The 19,256-nt window shown below is 37.8% G+C and overlaps 1 protein-coding gene across 16 annotated transcripts in view; it reads right to left on the minus strand.

Annotated features, from left to right (window-relative positions):
• Lnpk (lunapark, ER junction formation factor) overlaps positions 1-17,928 on the minus strand; it is a 68,197-nt gene extending 50,269 nt beyond the window's left edge. For 2 of the 16 annotated variants that reach the window (XM_006234385.5, XM_017591895.3), the window contains exons 1-4: positions 17,251-17,408; positions 11,780-11,868; positions 9,223-9,264; positions 7,529-7,716 (exon numbers count right to left, since the gene is read on the minus strand). In XM_006234385.5, the coding sequence (XP_006234447.1) occupies positions 7,529-7,716; positions 9,223-9,264; positions 11,780-11,806 (257 nt within the window). In that variant the 5' untranslated portion in view covers positions 11,807-11,868; positions 17,251-17,408. Of the gene's footprint in view, positions 1-7,528; positions 7,717-9,222; positions 9,265-11,779; positions 11,869-14,389; positions 14,411-14,848; positions 16,607-16,631; positions 16,946-16,987; positions 17,459-17,762 lie in introns of those variants that run through there. The other 14 variants (XM_063284125.1, XM_063284126.1, XM_006234378.5 and 11 more) reach the window with 14 other exon arrangements.
• Positions 17,929-19,256: the final 1,328 nt, after the last annotated feature.

Consider the following 19,256-nt stretch of genomic DNA (forward strand, 5'->3'; position numbering starts at 1 on the left):
TTCGGTCCCCAGCTCCGGAAAAAAAAAACCAAAAAAAAAGAAACCTAAGTGTGATGTGTTTCTTTTAAAACGCTTAGAAAAGACATAAAAGGAAGCTTTGGAATACATAACTAAGCAAGAGGTTCCTAAACTTGCCAAGTAAAACAAGACCCATAAAAAGAAAAATGGCAAAACATGGAATAGAAAATTAACTAAGATCAAAATATTCTTAATAGCTTCCAATTAAAGTAGGGCTATATGAAAAGAAAGAGGAACGTGACTGACTACCTTTTCCAATTCCCTTGCTTAAATGTCTTCCCCCAAAGTCCCATTGTAAGAGAAAACAATAAAAAGTTAAAAATTAAAAATTAAAAAAACATGGAGGAAGCCCATGGTTAACTCCTCTGGGAAGATCAACTTTTATAGTAAATTAGTTTCTGAAATTATAGAGAATAAAATGTTTAGAAAGTTCCACTAAGAAAAAAAAAAAGAAAAGTGAAGGATGGCAGGAAGGAAGGGAGGGAAGGAGGGAGGGAGGGAAGGAGGAAGGAAGGAAGAAAAGAGACAAAGAATACATATGACTGTTTATAAATGATACAATAGTCTGGAAGTGTGACTAAGTGGAAGAGTGCTTTGTCTAGCCTGCAAGGTGCACTGGTTAAATCAACACACACACACACACACACACACACACACACACACACACACACACACACTCTCTCTCTCTCTCTCTCTCTCTCTCTCTCTCTCTCTTAAAAGGAGAAGAACCAACTAGAGTTGAATTCACTTCAGTTGTCAACTACTTACCTAGCATGCATGAGGCCTTGAGTTGATCTTAAGTACCATATAAAATTAAAGGGGAGAGAAGGGGACATTCACACATGCTGTGAAGCAGGCCTTTAATCCAGCCACTCAGGAGACTGAAGTAGAAAAATCAAAAGTTCCAGGCTTTGTCCAAGCTAAAGGATGACTTCAAGGCCAGCCTGATTAACTTAGCAAGACCCTGTCTCAAAAAGGGTTGGGGACGTAGCTCAGAGATAGAATGATTACCTAACACATACACAGCACAACTGGAAAAAAGTGTGTGTGCGCGCGTGCGTGCGTGTATCTGTGTGTCTGTGTGTCTATGTAGTCAACTCAGGCAGGCATGTGACACACTCCTATATTCCCATCACTCAGGAGGATTACTAGTTGGAGGCCACCCTGGACTACATGTACTGAGACATTATTTCAAAGAAAACAAAAAAATAAATTCCTAAAGCAATGCATATCTGCCATAATATGACTACAAAAGTATAAGTCTATCCAAACCTTCCCTCCCTGTGACAAAGCCTAACGGTGTCTATGAACTAAACACTGCATTCTGATTATAATTTAGTGGGGCTAGAGGACGGCAGAGTACTTGCCTAGCGTATGTGAAACCCTAGGGGTTTGAGTTTTAGAATCAGGGGGTTAGGGGGGTGAAAACTCAACCTTATGCTAAGAAAATACCCTAGCAGTAGAGCATTTGTTTAGCATGTATAAGGTCTTAGGGATGATCCTCAGTACCAAAAAAGCAGTATTTAAATTTCAAAAAGAACTGAAAAAAATGACTATCTACTGAACCTCTATGTTCTAGAAAACAATAATGGAATCTGAAGTTTATCATTGTATATAACAATGAGAAGATGAATTAAATTCTCAAGACATCTTATATAAAGCATTGACATTCTACCACATAGGGTAATTTTGGGATAGCTAGGACTAGATTATGAGTGTTGATCTTTAGTATAGACCTCTTTAGTATAGGCATCCCCAAAAAATGTGAATAAAGGTAATTATCACATTTTAGAGATTTTGAATATATCAGACAAATTTCTAAGTGGTCTAATAAATATAAAAATGTGAAGAATAAAATAACATTTTATTGTTCCTTCCACTTTCAATACTTTGAAATAAATCCTAGTCGATCCCTTAGAAATATTCCCAAGAAAAGAAGTCCAACTAAGCTTAAGCAACAGCTCACACTCCAAACAAAATGCTGTACTCATAGGATCTTACTTGCCACAATACCACTTTCACCCCTGTATTTCATTTCACACTGACTGTCACTGGGTGAAAAGACATCTATTCTTTGTTTCATAACTTGGCCTGCGCTCACTGAACTAGGAGCTGCAACAGTGGAGGTAACAAATGAGAATGAGACAAAGGGAGGGAGAGATGATTCTGCAACGTCTCCAATTACAAAGCACTAACTGCAATGACACACAGCAGTCCAAGACACATTGTAAGAGAAAACAAAAAGGTCTGTTTAATTAAAACAAAAACAAACGACCATGGAGGAAGCCCAGGATTAACTCCTCAAAGATCAACTTTTCATAGTAATTAATTTCTGAAATTATAGAGAATAAAATATCTATGAAGTTTTATTAAGAAAGGAAACACTACCAATTGGTGGTGGCACAAACCTTTGATTCCAGTGCTTGGAAGGCAGAGGCAGGAGGATCTCTGTGAGTGCAAGGCCAGCCTTACCTCAGACTGAATTCCAGAATTCACTGGGTTACAAAGAGAAACCTTGATACAAAAATCCAAAAAAGGAGGAAGAGGAGGAAGGAAGGGAGGGAAAGGAAGAAGAAAGGGAAGGAAAGGAAAGGAGAGGAAAGGAAAGGAGAGGGGAGGAAAGGGGAGGGAAGGGGACGGGAGGGGAGGGGAGGGGAGGGGAGGGGAGGGGAGGGGAGGGAAGGGAAGGGAAGGGAAGGGAAGGGAAGGGAAGGGAAGGGAAGGGAAGGGAAGGGAAGGAGAGGGAAGGAAAGGAAAGGAGAGGGAAGGGGAGGGAAGGGGAGGGGAGGGGAGGGAAGGGGAGGGGAGGGAAGGAAAGGAGAGGGAAGGGGAGGGAAGGGGAGGGGAGGGAAGGGGAGGGGAGGGGAGGGGAAGGGAGGGGAGGGGAGGGGAGGAAAGGGAAGGGAAGGGAAGGAGAGGAAAGGGAAGGGAAGGAGAGGAAAGGGAAGGAGAGGGAAGGGAAGGGAAGGGAAGGGAAAAAGAAGTGAAAGATGGAGAGAGGCAAGAAGGGGGTAGGAAAGAAAGAGACGAAGAATACATTGATACTGCTTATAACTGATACAATAGGCTGGAGGTATGACTAAGTGAATAGTACTTGTCAAGCATGCATGGGGCACTGGGTTAAGTCACCACAAACACACACCCTCAAATGCTTCCTGGGCAGGGAAGATGATTCACTGGGCCAAGGCTCTTTACCATAGATCATGGCAGCACAAATTCAATCCTCAGGACCCACACAGTAGAAGAAAAGAATGGCCACCCATAAGAAGTCCTTTGACCTAAAACACACACACATATGATGCACACATGCGCACACACACAAACACATACGCACGTAACTGTTCTAGTTTCCTTTGGACAGCTGATAAAACACTCTAATCAAAAGCAACAGAAGACAGGACTGCTTTATTTAATTTATACTTAACACATCACAATCCATCATTAAGGGAAGTCAGGGAAGGAACTCAATGTAGAAACCATGGAGGAACTGTTACTGGCTTGCTCCTAGCCTAACATTTAGCAGCCTTCTGATACAGCCCAGAACCACCTGCCTAAGGAAGATACTCCCACAGTAGGCTGGGCCCTTTTAATCAATTAGCCATCAAGATAATCCCCAGAGACATGTACACAGGCCAATTGATCTAGACAACCCTTCAAATGAGACTTCTCGGATGATTCTAGGCTATGTCAAGTCAATACTTAAGTACACTTGAACATGTAATAAAGTTTTTCTAACTTTCAAAAATGATGCAGGCTAAGATAAGAGTACAGCTCAGTAAAAAATGTTTAAGACATGGTGCAGTGATTCTATCCCCAGTATCACAAATAATAAGTGATTTATTTGTCTCAAAAGTAATTCTTATGATTTAGTGACAGATCCAGCAAAGCACAATTTGGAACAGCAATTAGAACTAGCAGAGTTCTAATCAGACATTTATAAATTATCTTTTAAAATCAGAAATTCAACCTGCTATGTTGAACTGAATGTCACGTTAAATTATTTTTCCTACTTTTATTGAACTATTTAAATCAACTAAGTATCTCATACTTTTAATCTTATTTTCTCCCTGCTTCTTATGAAAAAAAATAGAAAAGAAGCAATGTAAAAGAGCTCAGCATTATAAAATCATTTCTATTTTGGAATTTAAAAAGACACAAAAGATTTATTTAAAAAAAAGGGGGGGGGGAATAAAGAAGTTAAGAGCGAGGCTGACAGTACAGCTCAGAAGCAGAGCTCTTACCCAGCATATGAGGAGGCTCAGGGCCAACAACCAGAAAACTAACTGCAATGTTAGACATGAACTCAACTTCAGGTCTCAGAACTGAGCGTGCACATAAATGTGTTTACTCTATACATGCAAGTTGATTACGATTGTAAGTTTGGGAATTCAAACTAGGAAATACGCCTTGCACTAAAGATTAAACCAAAACCTAACCTAACACTCTTGATGCCTTCTTTTTCTATATACCATTTCTTCCTGTCATATCCTATCAGATTTAATTTTCAAAATATTTCTAAGTTATCTATTAACATCTGGTGCTACTAGGCAGTCCAATTTGCCTTTATCTTTAGATTAAATGTATTAAGCCAAGCATGGCAGTGCAAGCCTTTAATCCCAGCAATCAGGAAGCAGAAACAGGCAGATCTCTGCAGGTTTAAGGTCAGCCTAGTGTACACAGTGAGTCTCAGGCTGACCATTGCCACACAGTGAAACCCAGTCTCCAAAATGAAACAAAAGACCTTATATAGCAGTTTCCTAGGTATTTTACTTTTGTCTCCATAAAACATCGTATATGTGACCCTCTTAATGTACTCTCTATCTTGCTATTCTTCCTCTATAGAAGCTTCCCATTTCACCTACTTTGAAATAGGTTTGATTTTTTCCTTAATATAAACCTTGCCTGGTTCTCGAAGTTCATTTCACAGCATTTATCTCTCCATCATACATTACAAATATGCCTGTCATCTCGGCCCCTCACATAAGCTATATACTCAAGTTCTCAGTCTACATATTTTCTATTTTCTAGTTTTAGAAGCACAGTCCTTCAACAGTTAGACTTTGTTTTTAACAATGTAAAGCATACACTGATGTAAAAAATGCAAGCACTACCAGAAAACATATAGAATAAAAGAACTACTTAAAATCATACCATTAGAAAGAATGACCACTAACATTTTTTTAAATAATCCTTTATGTGGAACTTTGTGGGTATATGTGCCACTATGTGCTCCATATAATCTTCATAAACTTCAACTTTTTTCCATACTTGTTCATCACACTTAATACTCAATTCAAATACCACTTCCCAAAAAGAGGCCTTCCAGGACCCTTGTAAAGAAACTATTTTCAATCACATCACTTAACTTCCTTCATTGCACATATTTCTCTCTAAATTAACTGAACATCTTTGCTAACTTATCTCTATTTTTTATCTGCCCATTCACAGAGGAATGCAAGTTACATGGAGCAGAATCTTACCACTACTTAACACACTGCAGATGCCTAATACTTAATAAAGAGATGATGGCTTTGGTAACCTTGTGTGTGTGTGGTACTAGGAGCAAAACCAGAGCCTCACATATACTAGCAAATGTTCTACTAATAAGTTAGAACCCCTGTGCCTTCTGTATTTTCTACTTTTGAGACAGGGTCTCAGTAGGTTGCATAGCCTGAATCAACTCCCCTATAGTCAAAGCAGGCTTCAATCTTGTGATCCTTCTGCATCAGTTTTTCAAGTAGCTGGGATTACAGGCCTGACTTCAGTTAACTATTATAAGCTACAAAATCCTAAATTTTTATCTTCTATTGAATTTTCTCTAAACCTCACACTCATACTTAGCCATCCGTCGACAGTTCCAATAGAAAATACAATGGATACCCAAACTTCCTCCTACTCGTGTTACTCACTATTTTGATGAATGATTGCGCTCAACCAAATATCCCATACTAAACCTGAATTTTACCCTTGACGTGATTCCTCCTCTTCACCCCAAATCCAATTACCAAGTCTCTCAATTCTACTTCCTAAATCTCCAATCCATCAATTTCATTCAATCCATCTGCTCTTCTCCCACCCATCAAATACAAATCATTCATCATTTCCCTTATCAACTATAATATCCTTCTAGCTTCCTACTCCAGATCCACTCTTACTTCCTCCTAATTTATTACAAGCTACACTCTCAGTGGCTATAATAACATGATGGTTAATCTTGTCAATTTAGCTAGATTTAGAATCTCTTAGAAGACAGACAGCTGGACATGTGTAAGAGGCTCAACTAAACGTGAACAGACCCATACTCTGGGCTGGATCCCGAACTTAATAAAAAGGTAAACACAAGTGTAGCAATAGCATTCACCTTATTCTGTATCCCAACCATGAGTGTAATGTGACTACACACTCCTACTGCCACAGCTACCACTATTCTTGCTGCCATGTCATACCACTTCACACACAACCCATTCTGCAAGTCTCAAATTCAGACATCAATTCTTTAAAAGTCTGTAGTAAACAATCCCACTGATATCCTTCTTCTCAACGCAGCCTTTGGTTATATAACCAATCACACAGTAATCTAGACAACTGCTGTGAAGGACTGTTCAGCTATAACCAAAGTTACTGATGTTAAGGTGGGAGATTCTTGTGGAATACCCAGGTAAATCACAGAGTCAGACGTTGACCAATAATCTAGTCTGTATTTCCTCCCTCCAGAGATTCTAAATCTGTCTCATCCCTACAGACTCTGGCCTATGAGAGTCTAAACAAAGACCCAGTTAAGCTGCCTGAATTTTGAACTTCAGAGCGCTGATATAATGAATGAGTGTTGCTTTAAGCTGCTTAACTTGAGACCAATTGAAAACTTACAACCAAGACTCTTTTTAGACCCCCACAGTAAGCCTGAATTGGGGCCCCTGTTCTCATAGCACTTGCATTCCTGTCCTAACATTAATCATATTTATTACTTTATATGTAGCCTAAGATCTACAGCCAATGATTTTTCAATTTTGTTCGCCATATACAATAATGATCCTATGTCTACACAACTGCTATCCACATTTTGCTAAATAAATGAAAAAACTGTTCCCAAAAATGTCCAGTTGAGATACACTTCCTATAGAGTACCAGGTTATGAAATACTTAAGAAATTATTGTTTATAGCAATAATTAAAAAGAGAGGAGTCAGGGTGAAAGATACCTCTGTAGAGTCATCTGGACACTTATTTCAGTTTTACAATCCTTCCCCACTCGTTACCTTCCCCCACTCCATGTCCAATGCCTATAGGAGTCATGGCGCTCTATCAGAAACCTATATATTACTAGTAACAATGGTGATATCCCTCAGGTATACCTTTGGTTTATAAAGTAGAAATTATCCTACAATTTAAAAAATAACAATTATCCAACTGCAAAAATAATCCAAATTTATTCAACCTGAGACATTAATATTTTATAATAAAAAATTAAAATTATCTGGTCAGAAAAGAAAAGATCAACAAAAAATACTTACATCAAAGGAAAAGCAAAGAATGGGAGTGTCATGACAAGTCTTGCTATAAATTCATCAGGAAGATACCACAAGTACACAATTAAACATGTAAACAGATAAAGAATTGAAGAATAGATAATTAATCTTCCAACCCATAATTTTTGCAATCTCTGATTTTTTTCTCTAAATTCTTCCAATGCTTGAATTTCCTGTTAAGAGAAAAGTATTCATATTATGAAATCTCATAAATTATTTAAAAATTAAAATTGAAAGAATTAACATAACGATTGCATAAGGTTCCTAAAATTCAATGAAATACAATATTCTAATATTTTAAAGCAAAACATATGGAATAGTAAACTAAAAATGAAGTTAAAAACTAAGTCTGTCCCAACTTTTGAACTGAAATATATTAAATACTATTTTTAATCTATCAAATTGGCAAAGACTGGAGAAATTAAATTGGCATCAGCAAACACTTATGGAGTCAAGAAAATAATAATTCTTCACATACAGCCTTTAAAAATCTGACAAAAAAATAATAATAAAAATAGTAGGGCCAAGTATGGTGGCATACACCTTTAATCCTGACACACATAGTCAGAAGCAGGTAGATTTCTCCAAGTTTGAGGCCAGCCTGATATAAACAGACAGACAGTTCTAGGCCAGAAGACATAATAAAGTGAGATTATCTCAAAAAAAAAAAAAAAAGTGATTGAAATTACATCATTTCACAATCTATCATCTATTTCTCTGAGGGGGAAAAAACATGATAGATAAGAGAAAAATGTTAAAGCTATATATAGGAGTATTGCACAGTAGCCTGCAATCTTTATTATGCTGTTACATTGATTTACACCATGCTTGCTCTACTGCACTCTAACAGGTTCTATTACTACTTAACACAGGCTTCTTAAGTCACTGAGAGACTTTAGTTTTTTTTTTTTTTTTTTTTTTGAGATCATGTAACACTAGAGTTCTCAGGATGTCTCTGTAGCAGTAGTTCTCAACCTGTGGATCACAACCCCTTTCAGTGTCACATATCAGACATTCTATATATCAGATTATATATATAAATTCATAACAGTAGCAGAGTTGCAGTTATGAAGTAGCAACAAAATAATTTGATATTGCCGGCTCTTAGGGTCCTGCGCGGGTTTTAATAAAGTCTAAGGCTGTCTGCTGGGGATGTCCCTCAGCTAGACCATCAACCTCCTTGCTGCTGCTCCCCTCCCCGCTTCAGCTAGTCTCCCCTGCCAGGGCCACCAGCACTTTATTACGCAAAAAGTCACACCAATCTGCAGCAGGATGTCACCCGTTACCTGAGCCTCCTCTCCTCTCAGCACTGCCCCTTTGGCTCTGAGGACCAGGTGACCTCCTTGACTGTTTGCCATTTCTTTTTGGGCAGGTAAGGGAACAACAGACATTTACTCATTCTGCTTGCCCAGCACCTGAGGAACGGCCATTAACAACTGAGAATACAGACACAGCTTCACAGCCAGTGCATACAGTAGTGTGGGTTATCCCAACAATTGTATGGTTGGTGACACCACAACATGAGGAACTGTATTAGAGTCACAGCATTAGGAAGGCTGAGAAGCACTGTTCTACATCATGTTTAAGTTCTCACGTCTCTTCTCTAATATAAAATTATTAGAGAAATATTTATTTAACATCTAAAATAAATTAAAGTACATTAGAGCCAAAGAACATACCTTATCTATATTTTCTAGAACTTCTACTGTTGAAGGTTTTGCCTGTTTTAGAAACAGAAATAAGACATGGCATTAAAAATTATTACCACAAACATTTTGTTAAAAACACAGGTTTATATAGTCATTAATGAACATTTTAATTCACAAATAGGTTTCTCAATGTTCCAAGCTATAGGTCTACCTGTTCATAACTATAATGGAAAATTATAATTACCAAACTATGTAAGATTCTTAAAATAACTTTTCCTGAAACTTGACTTTGATAGCTCTACTTTTACCATTCTTAACCTCAAGAGAATAGATTTTTCTAGAGAAACATATTATATACCAAAAGATTCATGAGCTAAAGACAGTCTAATTCAGTAATACTCAGGCTCAGTGCCAGCAGCACACTTACTGATTTCAGTATTGAAACCCCCAGAGCTCCGGAGATTAAAAGAAAAAAAAAAAAGACTACCTTCACTGTGATACCTAAAGTTTCAGAAGTGATTTTGTTTGCTTGATTGTTTTAAATGATTATAGATGTGTGCCTGCCTGTATCTGTATACCATGTGCATCCATGTGCCAAAGAGGCCAGAAGAAGGCACTGAATCTCCTGAAGTTGAAGTTAGCGTCAGTTGTGAGCCACCAACTAGGAGCTGGAAATTGAGCAAGGGTCCTCCACAAGAACAATCAGTGCTCTATCCTCTGAGCCATCTCTCCAGCCCTAAGTACACGGCTTTTGAAAAAATGAAATTTTTAAAGAATATAAAAGGATACTTTATAGTAGCAGAAATTATTTGCCAAAGGTATTTCTATATAAGCCACAATAGTTTAAATGGCAATTGAGAAAATATTTACCAAGACAGTAATGAATACCAGTATTTATATCCCTAGAAGAGTTGATAACATAAGATTGAATCATGTAAAGTTGCCATGTCTCTATGTCAAAGTAGAATATCAGCAATTTCATATAATTCAACCAAATAAGAAAACAAAATAATGATAATTTGATTCTCAGCCTGTCATAATTTTTTGTTGTTATCGTTGTTTTTATCTTTGCTTTATTTTGTTCTTTGAGACAGGATTTCTCTGTGTGACAGTGCTAGCTGTCCTAAAACTCACTTTGTAGACCAGGCTGACCTCAAACTCAGAGATTCACCTACCTCTGTCTCGCAAGTGCTGAGACTAAACGCATGAGTCCCCATGCCTGGCTCTGTCAAAGATTTGTAAAGAGGAGTCATTTCATTCATCTGTGGAATGAAATAGGGGGATCCCATAGAAGTAGAAAGTAAAAACTCTAAGGAAACTGTAGGTACAGAGTTGAGGACTTGAAAGCTTTGGGGGTCAAAGGATACAAAATATGTGGAGTAAGTTCTACAAATGGTACAGCATTGTGACTAGAGCTTATAATGATAACTGTCTTCTTTTTATGAGTTTATTTCATTTTAAAGTTTGCATATACATGTGTTTCTGTGTATAGTTACATGAGTTCAGCTATCATGAGAAGCTAGAGGTACCAAATCCATGAAACTGGAGCTCCATGCAGTTGTGAAAAAACTGATATGGGCACTGGGAACTGAACTCCAGTCCTTTGCAAGAACACCAAGTCAGATACTCTTAACCACTTAACCATCTCTTTAGCCCTGATATACTATATTCTTGAAAAATACTAACAGACAGAATGTTAGATTTCTCATCACAAAAAATGTAATTATGTGAGCTAATGCATATGTTAATTCACTATCCCTAAACGATGTAATGTATACACTTTAAAACATCATGTTGCATACAGTAAATATGCTATTTTACCTATGGATTTTTTTAAAAAGAAAGTCAATATAACACAAATCTAAAACATGAATTTAATCGAACAAGTCAAGAGCTAAATTATATACTAAGTACTACTGGACTCTTATTATAAGGAATAAGGAAAATTAGTTTGTCTTAGACTACATTATCTCTTCTTATAGTACAATTTATCAATATAATTTATATTTTATATCTCTAAATTTGAGATACTTTCTCTAAAGGCTTATCTTATAAAATCTGCATTTTTATTTTGTTCAACCAATAACTCTTAAAGGCATATTTCGCGTGGTATCAGTAAATTTATGTGACATGCTAATAAGAGAGCAAAACAAAACAAACAAAAATTCCTTTAATAACAGAAAAGACAGGAAAAGAGCCTTGTGAGTTCAAGGCTGCACAGTGAAACCCATCTCCAAGATAGACAGATGGACAGATTAGATAGATGGTACAGTACAACCTTAAGTATGGTATAAAATTTTTAATTTCAACTACTTTTAGAATAAACTTGGAACTTGGGCAGTATGAGAAGAAAAGTACTTGCATAAAATACACAAATAAAAATAAATTACTAGACATATTTGATACCCATAAAATAGAGCTACCAAAATAATATCCAAAAAAGTAATTCTAATGGAGTTAAATGAAATTAAATATATAATATCAAACACATTAAAGAGCACACTCCAAAGGATAACTTTGTGAAAAATCTCTATAATACTTTTATGTCAGATTTTAAAAACTAGCAATAAAAAAAACTTTTTCTTACCCTCCATCGAGAAAATAATCCACCCATCTTTTATCTGTAGAAACTTGGCACAATAATAAATATCATGAGTTGTCCAAAAGAAGTCACAGCTAAAACAAAGTAAAATATTTAAAAATTTTAAGTTAAATACACAGCACATTCTCTCTAAATTTTTAATGTTGCAATATTACATTAAAATACTGTAAATTATTTGTTGGCCTTCAATTACATAAAACTTGAATCCAGATAGCCATTAGAATATTCAAAGTGAGGACATACTTAAAAGTAAAAACAGAGTTGGAAATGTTTTTAATGATAAATCATTTTTAAAAGTATACACATACTTACAAATTTCCTGTTTTTTTAAAAATAGTTCCTCTATGTTGTTCTTGTTATAAAAAAAAATAAATAAATCCTTCAATAAGGTGAGCCTTGGGGTTGGGGATTTAGCTCAGTGGTAGAGCGCTTGCCTAGGAAGCGCAAGGCCCTGGGTTCGATCCCCAGCTCCGAAAAAAAGAACCAAAAAAAAAAAAAAAATAAATAAGGTGAGCCTTAACTGTTTTGTAAATTAAAGTGAATAAGGTCAACAGTTTGTCACAGAACAACCTTTTAGTGTAAACACCTTGGAAATAGAAAAAAAAGGGGTTGGGGATTTAGCTCAGTGGTAGAGCGCTTGCCTAGCAAGCGCAAGGCCCTGGGTTCGGTCCCCAGCTCCAGAAAAAAAAAGAAAGGAAATAGAAAAAAAAATTAAAGAACAAGAAAGTTAGTGATTTGCCCCACAGCACATAAGAAATAAGTCCTAAAGTCTCTCTATCTTCAGACGACTGCTGCTCAACACCCAGTTAAGCATGTGCTACTAAACTTATGACCCTCAAGTAGTGAGTTTAGTTCAGCTAGCTGTGTACTCTTTGTTTATCTATGATTCGTGAATGTTATATACAGACTCAGAAATAGTATATCAAATCAATTTAACAGATAATCATTTTATAATTTCTTATTCTTTTAAGTTGAAATGGTAAAATTATACCCTCCAATTGATATGTTATCAGGCTACAAGTATATGATTATCAGTGTGTGAAACTACACTTAATACACACATACATTTATTTTCATAGGTATATCTCCCATGTCTTAACATAAATATAATCACAGGATAATTACCAGCACCCAGTAAGAACTGCAATACTATTTATATGTCCAAATTAACTCAAGGCATACTATTTTAAGAGTTTCTTTTTTTAGAAAAGTAATGAATGACTAATTATAAAGTACTTTCATTTACAGAGAGATTCTTATGGGCAAAATATTATCTGTTCTAAAACACTCTGAAGCATACTAACTTAATTTTATACGCTGCAATTAAGTTGCAAACTAAATATTAATCTGGTGGTTATATATACTCCTGCTCAGTATTTTAAACTCTAAAATGTAATTATGAGATATTCTGGAACTCTAATGAGCAAAAGTATAAATTCTGAGTCAAGATTAAACAAAAAAATCTAAAGTTTCTAAAAATAATCACAAAGAATGATAGAAGTAAAGAAATTCAGATGATCACTTAATTTTTACTTGTCTGTCATCCCCCTATTTTAGAAATGGCTTGTGATAACTGACAATGTTTCCTGCACAATTAGATTACATATTTCTATTTCTAAAAGAAATAAATGTATCCTTCCAAGCTTGTAGCCACCACACCTTGAGACCAAATTCTCTGTTTTGGTTGGATTTTTTTTTTTTTTTTGAGCCAAGATTTTCCTATATAGTCTAACCTACCCTCAACTACTTTTCTGCTTCAGCCTCTTGAGTACTGACTAGCATTATAAACTTGTACCATCATGCCCCACCTGGCTTAGACTGACCTTTTACTGTTTGAAATTAATAACAACATCAGTTACACACTTGGCACAAGATCTCTAAGAGGCCCTAAAACAAATGATTCCCAAGAATATTATCATTTATATTCTATCCCCTTCCACTTCACAAATTAAGACCCTGAGGCCAGAGAAGTAATATGCTAAGTCCCAAAGTACTAAGTAGTAAAGCCAAACACATTATTTAGTTTTGCTTTTTTTTCTAATGCAACCAATCATTCCCAAAATGATAAAATCTGAAGTGGAAGATATTTATATAGAAACGTAGGCAGGAATCTATCTATATAGGCTAGAATGTCTATGTACAAGATCTAGATAGCTGGGGATACTGGTCAGAAATAGAACGCTTGCCTAGTACTGAGGATCCCTGAGCCCCTTCCTCAGCACCATAAAACAGAAAAATAAATACAAAGTTCAATAAAATATAAGAAAGCACCTTGAACTTCCTCAAACAGTTGGTAAGCAAAGCTACTAAGCTGGAAAGTGAGTGATAACAATAGTGTTTATGGCAATGTGTCAGGTAGCCCAATCTTTTATCTGATTAAATCTGAGTGCTTAAATTTGCATTAGAGAGAAACTAAATGGCTTGCTAAATTTTTAGGGTTCCAGTTAGAACTTTACATCAACTAGCCTAATATTTTTAAATGAGTATATGAAATATACTCATAATTAATAACAAATACCTATTTTATGTCAGTTATTTGTTTAGAGAATGTTTTGCTGTTTAAAAAAACAAAAACAAACAAACAAAAAAACCCACCTGATTTAGCCTCCAGGCTCCCTGAAACGAGAAGTTGTGCTTTTAAATTTACCCTCTGAGATATTAGTAATAGTCATTAAATCCATGCTTTCACATTCATAAGCAACAATCAATTCTTGTTGTTCCAGAAATGTTTCTATCATATTCTAGTATTATTAAAGCTGATTTCTTCAATGCACATATGGCAGTATTTTTAACAGACATGAATCACAGTAAGATTAGATATTTATTGTCCAGCATTAAGTTCATTTCTCTACCACACCCACTGCTTCTGTCCATTCCACCTTAACTCCAATTCTGACTGACCATCACTTACTGTAAAACAATGAGCAAAAAAAATTAAACACTCTTATTTCTCAATTTCCTCATTTGCAAAAGACAGATAGTTAGAATTCTCAGATGTTGAAAGGCTTGCCTGTGTCCTAATTTACCCTAGTTATAGACATGAGACATTATTACCCGTAATAAGTTGTTCCTCTTGCTGTAGTTACTGCCACTTTCTAATCCATCTCAACTCTCTGGCCCAGTAACTCTAGCATTTCTTTCTGGAGCATAAATCACTCACTTCCCTTTAAGTGGACCTCAAGCAGCTTGTCCCCAACAGGTGCTGTCTCTTTCCAACTCTGATATCACAATGGGACTTAGCATGTGTGACCTTAAGGGCTGAGTGCACCTAAATGTGTTTTTTTTTAAGTTTTATTTATTTTTTTGTGTATGAGTATTCTGCTTGTGTGTATATGTGCACCATGTGTGCCTTGTGCCCAGAGAAGTCAGAAGTGGATGTTAGATACCAGAAAACTAGAGTTACAGATGGTTGTGACCCACCATATGGATCATCTGAGTGCTCCTAACCTCTCCAGCCCTCTACCATACTATATGGTATTTTCTACTGTTATTCACACTCAGATTTAAGTGTCTTTCTTGAATTCTCAACTCATTTTAAAACAATGGGATAAGGATTGAAAATATGGTTCAGCCATTTACTAGCTATATGATACTAAACTTAGAGAGTTCTTAGATTCTCTAAGCCTTGGCTAACAAAGCAGTTAAAATAGTTACATTCCTTGGAATTGTATAAATTAAGGGAAATTACCACTTGGCACGGTGTTTAGCACATAGTATTTAGTTAATTTTAGCCATTACTATTGCTATTACCAAGAAAATGTGTAATATCTAAATAAAACATGTGCCTAACTTTTCATTAAATTAGGACATATTTTAATCATTTCATAATTTAAATGTTTGAAAATAAAATAAACTTGTGTTTTTACTCAAAGTATTTTTCTCATTTACCCTAGCATGGAAATAAAGCAGAATACTCTTCAAGCACATCCCATAATAAAAAGCTTGTAAGCCTTCATAGAAAACAACAAAAGAAATGGAGTTTTGTGTTTTTACCTTAGATTCCAAACTTAAATATAGGGGCTGGGGATTTAGCTCAGTGGTAGAGCACTTGCCTAGCAAGCGCAAGGCCCTGGGTTCAGTCCCCAGCTCCGGAAAAAAAAAAGAAAAAAAAAAAATATAAACTAGTCACCTTTACCAGCACTTCCACATTATACTACACAATTTGGATTTAAATGTGATTTGTTCGAAATCGCTTCCAAATGTCCAAATAGACAACTCTGGAATATCTTACACCAGGTCTATTACCAAAATAATAAATGATTAGCACACCTCAAAAAGCACTTTTAATATGAGAAGACCACCACAAAATATAAAAAACTAAAAAAAAAAAAAACCTGACAGATTGCTATATGAAATCATACCTCTGTGAGTCACCTGTCCTTGCATTCTTCCAATATATAAACACCATAAACATTTATTAACATTATTACTATGGTGACCCCAATAGATGTCAAGGAACTTTTTAAAACTCTACTTTTAAATGAACCACTCTGGCTTAAGAAAATGTAATCAAAATCAACTCTGTTCCCCAAAGAAGGCACTATGATGACCTTTGGGGACTTGGTATTAGTCCTGCCTTCCAGCTTGAACATATGCTTGAAACTAAATTTACTCACATCCATCACACCTTTAGACAATGTTGTCTAAGCTAAGACCGAGGCCACGGAGACAGAAAACAATAGGCTCTAGGCACCACAAAACCAGAAGCCAAAGGGCTGAAGAACACAACACGGAAAACTCAGTGAGTCACAGGTGTTGCTTAAAACTGCACGCAAAAAATAAATTGACCAATCCGAACTCTACGTCCGCAAACACATCATCAAAGAATTAAACCTACTGATGTCCCTTGAAGTTGTTTTTCCCGGGTTGCTCCTGACACCTCGTATCTTCGTCCTACCCACTCCACCCCTCAGACCGGCCGCTGTCCCTGCTATTGGAGGGACAATGGTTGTGGAGCTGCTCCTATAAGTCGCTCACAATCCACGCCCACACGCGGACGGAGCTGCATGACACTGACAGTTTTCAGACCTGCTGGTCCTGCCAGCTCAGGTGGACGCGGAGGTGATCGGACCACTCCGGGTGGATAATTCAGCTAGGGGTGTGCTTTCTGGGACCTTCTGACACTTCTCAACACAAGTGGGCCCAAGGGCTCGAGCTCTAAACAGCCACTGCGCGGAATCCCTGAGAACATACCCGGGGAGAACACCGGCCTTGGGGGAGACAGAGCCGAGTCTCGTGCACTCCGGAGCAGCTCGGGCCACTGTGCAGGGCGATCCACGAGAGAAGGCGGCAACAGCGTACAGAGGGCAGCCCCGCGGCACGTCCCCAGCCGCCGCCAAGCTCTAGGCCACTAGGCATGGGCGGAGGCACCGGGGCCGGCGCGCGGAGGAACCCGGCGACTGGTTCCCGCAGTTCCGAGCGCCTCTGTCTACGCGGCCCTCCCTTCACCGTCCTACCTGAGGAAAGCGGGCGCCGCTTGGCCCCGGCGTCCACTCGGGGAAGCCTGAGTCGCCACCGCGTAGAGCTTATGCAGCAGGCAGCAGCACCCACTGATACAGCACTGGGCCCGGCCAATGCCTTCCCATCAAACCCCGCGCTCCCGCCGCCAGCCAATGGGCGCTGCAGCCGGCGCGCGCCGCTCCCCCATCACGTGATCCGGCCGGCCCAGCCGTTGGTGCCTCAGAGCGGAGGGTGTGGCCCGAGGATTTAGGCTGTGAATCCTCTGCGGCTAGTATAGGCTGTCCGTCCTCGGGGCACCACAGGGTAGGGCCGTTCGGACTGACCCTTACTAGTAGTTGTTATTCTTCCTCTGCCTTCTTTTCTCCTGAACATCTCCCACGCCCCCGTCTCGCCGTGAAAAGAAATTGATCTTGATTGTCCCAGAGCTTCTGAGCGAGAGAAGAGTGGGGAGGACAAAGGGGAGGGGCGTTGAAGGAGGAGACCGGTGTGTCTGGAAAAGAGCAGGTACCTGAGATCCCAGAACAGCTGTCATGCAGAAGGCAGCAAAAAAGGTTTACATTGCATAGCTCAGAAGAGTCCAATCCCAGCCAAGCCAGTGAAAACATACATACATCACCTGGCCATACCCCATGAGGGCTTTTAGGCTTGCTTTTGTTGCTCTTGGACGTCAAAAAGGGTGCTTTCATGACTAGGCGCTTACCTCACCAGTATGAGAAGAACTTTAAATGTTAAGGCTGGTCTTTTCAGGCTATGGGTAGCAACAAAGGCTGAGCCTTCCATCTTTATACTCTTAACCTCAAGAACAATCCCCCAAAGCTCTAAATAACTGGGCCTGCGTAAAGCCATAGTGCTGTTATTTCCCTAAGATTTGAAAACGACACAAAGAATGTTGTTTTCTAATCAACTGCAAGTATCAATAACAATTCACACTTGAAAGAGGAGGAAGGGAAACTAGAGCTCCGTAGGCATAAGAAGAAGGGAAACCAACAAAGGCTTTTGCATTCTATCCTGTGTTCAATCATTTTTATGAGTTTTTCTACTTTAGTTACTGGAAAAAAATGTTTCCGATTTTCAAAGTGCAATAGGTATAATGATGGTATGGTTACACTGAAGACACCTGCAGAGAAGGAGAAGACATAGTATCTAGTTTGTAAATGGGGGGAGAGAGTTAAACTTTAGTGTGCAGTGTATCGCCTCACCAATGTGGAAGACAATAAAACAGACATTTCACCAGTTTTTATTTGGAAAATTAACCACTTTATTTCCCAGCCTTGATAGTTTCTAAGAACATAAAACTTGTGCTACTGCCTCTTGTCGCAGATCTTTCCTAAAGGGAACAGGAAAGATCATTTTTGACTCTTGCTAATACTTTGTCCTAGGGTTTTTCATTGAGCTATCAAGGTCTGTCATAAAGGGAGTTTAAAAATAAAACAGGGGGGTTGGGGATTTAGCTCAGTGGTAGAGCGCTTGCCTAGGAAGCGCAAGGCCCTGGATTCGGTCCCCAGCTCCGAAAAAAAGAACCAAAAAATAAAATAAAATAAAATAAAATAAAATAAAATAAAATAAAATAAAACAGGACAGCAAGACAGAAAAGAACTAGCTGGGGCCAAGAGATTCTAAAAAATCTAATCCTGGGTGAAAATTTTCTAGGGACATTATATTAGAAAAAAATGTAGTCTAGCCAGGTTTGAAAGGGAAACAGCCTAAATCATCTCCCAAATTTTTCAAATGAGGACACGTAAAGTAGAAAGATATGTATACTATAAAGATTGCACTATTCCATTTTGTCTTATAAATGGAGAGGTAAGACATGCACCGAGGATATGGCTTAGTGATAGTATACTTTTATCTAGTGTATGCAAGGCTCAGGGTTCAGTCCGAGACAATGCAGGAAAGACAGCTATACAAGGGATAAATTGCTAAACTACAGACTACAGGATGACTTTGAGCATTTATGGACAAGGCCCTTTGTTAAGTACAAAGGAAACACAAGAGCATCCAA

The sequence above is a fragment of the Rattus norvegicus genome, chromosome 3 (genome assembly GCF_036323735.1).
Source record: "Rattus norvegicus strain BN/NHsdMcwi chromosome 3, GRCr8, whole genome shotgun sequence".
Taxonomy (NCBI): Eukaryota; Metazoa; Chordata; class Mammalia; order Rodentia; family Muridae; genus Rattus; species Rattus norvegicus.